The sequence below is a fragment of the Solanum tuberosum genome, unplaced genomic scaffold, assembly GCF_000226075.1.
Source record: "Solanum tuberosum cultivar DM 1-3 516 R44 unplaced genomic scaffold, SolTub_3.0 scf00027, whole genome shotgun sequence".
NCBI classification, from domain to species: domain Eukaryota; kingdom Viridiplantae; phylum Streptophyta; class Magnoliopsida; order Solanales; family Solanaceae; genus Solanum; species Solanum tuberosum.
Genome location: NW_006238953.1, coordinates 940182 through 941946, shown reverse-complemented (window position 1 = coordinate 941946; position 1765 = coordinate 940182). Strand labels below are relative to the sequence as shown.

The 1765-nt window shown below is 36.5% G+C and overlaps 1 protein-coding gene across 1 annotated transcript in view; it reads left to right on the top strand.

The window, feature by feature from the left end:
- The first annotated feature begins 44 nt into the window (after window positions 1–44).
- Window positions 45–1765, top strand: part of LOC107059602 (leucine aminopeptidase, chloroplastic-like) — a 4373-nt gene continuing 2652 nt past the window's right edge. The window contains exons 1-4 of the mRNA XM_015306299.1: window positions 45–132; window positions 252–480; window positions 551–677; window positions 772–888. Coding sequence (XP_015161785.1) covers window positions 45–132; window positions 252–480; window positions 551–677; window positions 772–888 — 561 coding nt within the window. The remainder of the gene's footprint in view (window positions 133–251; window positions 481–550; window positions 678–771; window positions 889–1765) is intronic.

Here is a 1765-nt window from a genome sequence, read left to right as displayed (position 1 = left end):
TAAAAGATGTATGGCAGGGGATAACACAGTGGACAGGCATAACAATGACAAACAATGGGATTAAACAGGTTTTGGAGAGAACAAAAAGGAAGCATTGGAAACAGTTTCAGAAAGAGACATTTGCAGCTATATGTGGGGCTATTCTCTACCACACATGGCGTGCAAGAAACTGGAAAAAGTTTAAAGGGAAGCATGTACATACAGAGGATTGGTATTAAAGTGAGAATTAATATATCGACTTTGTGCTGCAGGGGTACTTGCTGAAGAGGCTAAAAAGATTGTGTCCACTTTTAGCGATGTCATTTCTGTAAACATTTTAGATGCTGAGCAGTGCAAAGAATTGAAAATGGGAGCCTATTTATCTGTTGCTGCAGCAACTACTGAAAATCCTCCTTACTTCATCCATTTATGTTTTAAAACTCTTACTAACGAACACAAAAGGAAGATAGCCTTGGTTGGGAAGGGATTAACTTTTGACAGGTAAATAGATATCTATCTTCTATTATTCTTACGTTATGATTTGTTGAACGTTTGTTTTTGTGCTCCCTAGTGGTGGCTACAACCTCAAGACTGGAGCTGGTTCGAAGATTGAGCTAATGAAGTATGACATGGGAGGGGCTGCCGTTGTTTTAGGTGCAACAAAAGCTCTTGGTGAAATTAGGCCTTTTGGAGTAGAGGTGAGTCCTTCCTTTATCATTCATCATTCGAGAATGTATTTACTGGGAAGTGCATGTATTCAATTACCATGTATGTTACGTTGTTACGTTGCAGGTGCATTTCATTGTTGCAGCTTGTGAAAATATGATCAGTGGAGCAGGCATGAGGCCTGGAGACATTGTCACAGCTTCAAATGAAATTCATTTTATAAATCTACTAATAATGGAGCTGGCATCTTCTTCTTCTTCTTTTTTTTTAATCTTATTTCAATATAGTAACGAACTATTTAATTTTATATTTGAAAAAAAAAGAATAGGAGTAAATAATGTTTTAGCAAAGAACCTTGTTGTAAAGGAAGTGTACAAAGAAATAAAGTGTGAAGGGTATTTTTGTAAACATACATTTTTTTAATAGACATTATTCAAGATTTGTTATTTCTAATACATCAAACCAAACAGTGTATAAGAAATAATGCAGACATAACTAATGCAAGTATTACTAATGCAAGCACTACTAATGCAAGCATTACTAATACACCCTATTTTTGCATTATTCTTATACACTCTACCAAACGACCCCTAAGAGTTTTCATAAGAAATTTAGACAAAATAAGCATTCGAGGACACTATTCTTATCAAAATAAGGCCCTAAATGAGTCCAATTTGTGGACTCATCACCGCCCCAGCCTCCTGGCGCTATGGGGGCGCAACGCGGTTGGCCCTCCCCAGGTGCGTTTGAAAAGTTCTTCAACTCGTTTTCTGATCCTAAATCGTTTTTATCCAATTGTTTTTCTCAAATTCACTTTAGATTCATGTACCCAAATCATATACACAAAATCTAACCCAAATTACTCAAGAAAATAACACTTTAACATCAAGAAACTCCTTAATCCCAACTCATATTCAAGAACGAAATCAATTTTAGAACAACTATCAAAAACATTAAATTCTCAATCTTTTTAGGACAAAAATACGCTGAATTAATCATGCTTGGCGCATGGGTGAACTAACCCAACGTTATGGGATCTCACATACCTTGTAGGGATCAGCCCCGACGAAATCCACAAGCCAAACTCGACGATCTTGACGAATCTTGCTTCTCTTCTCCT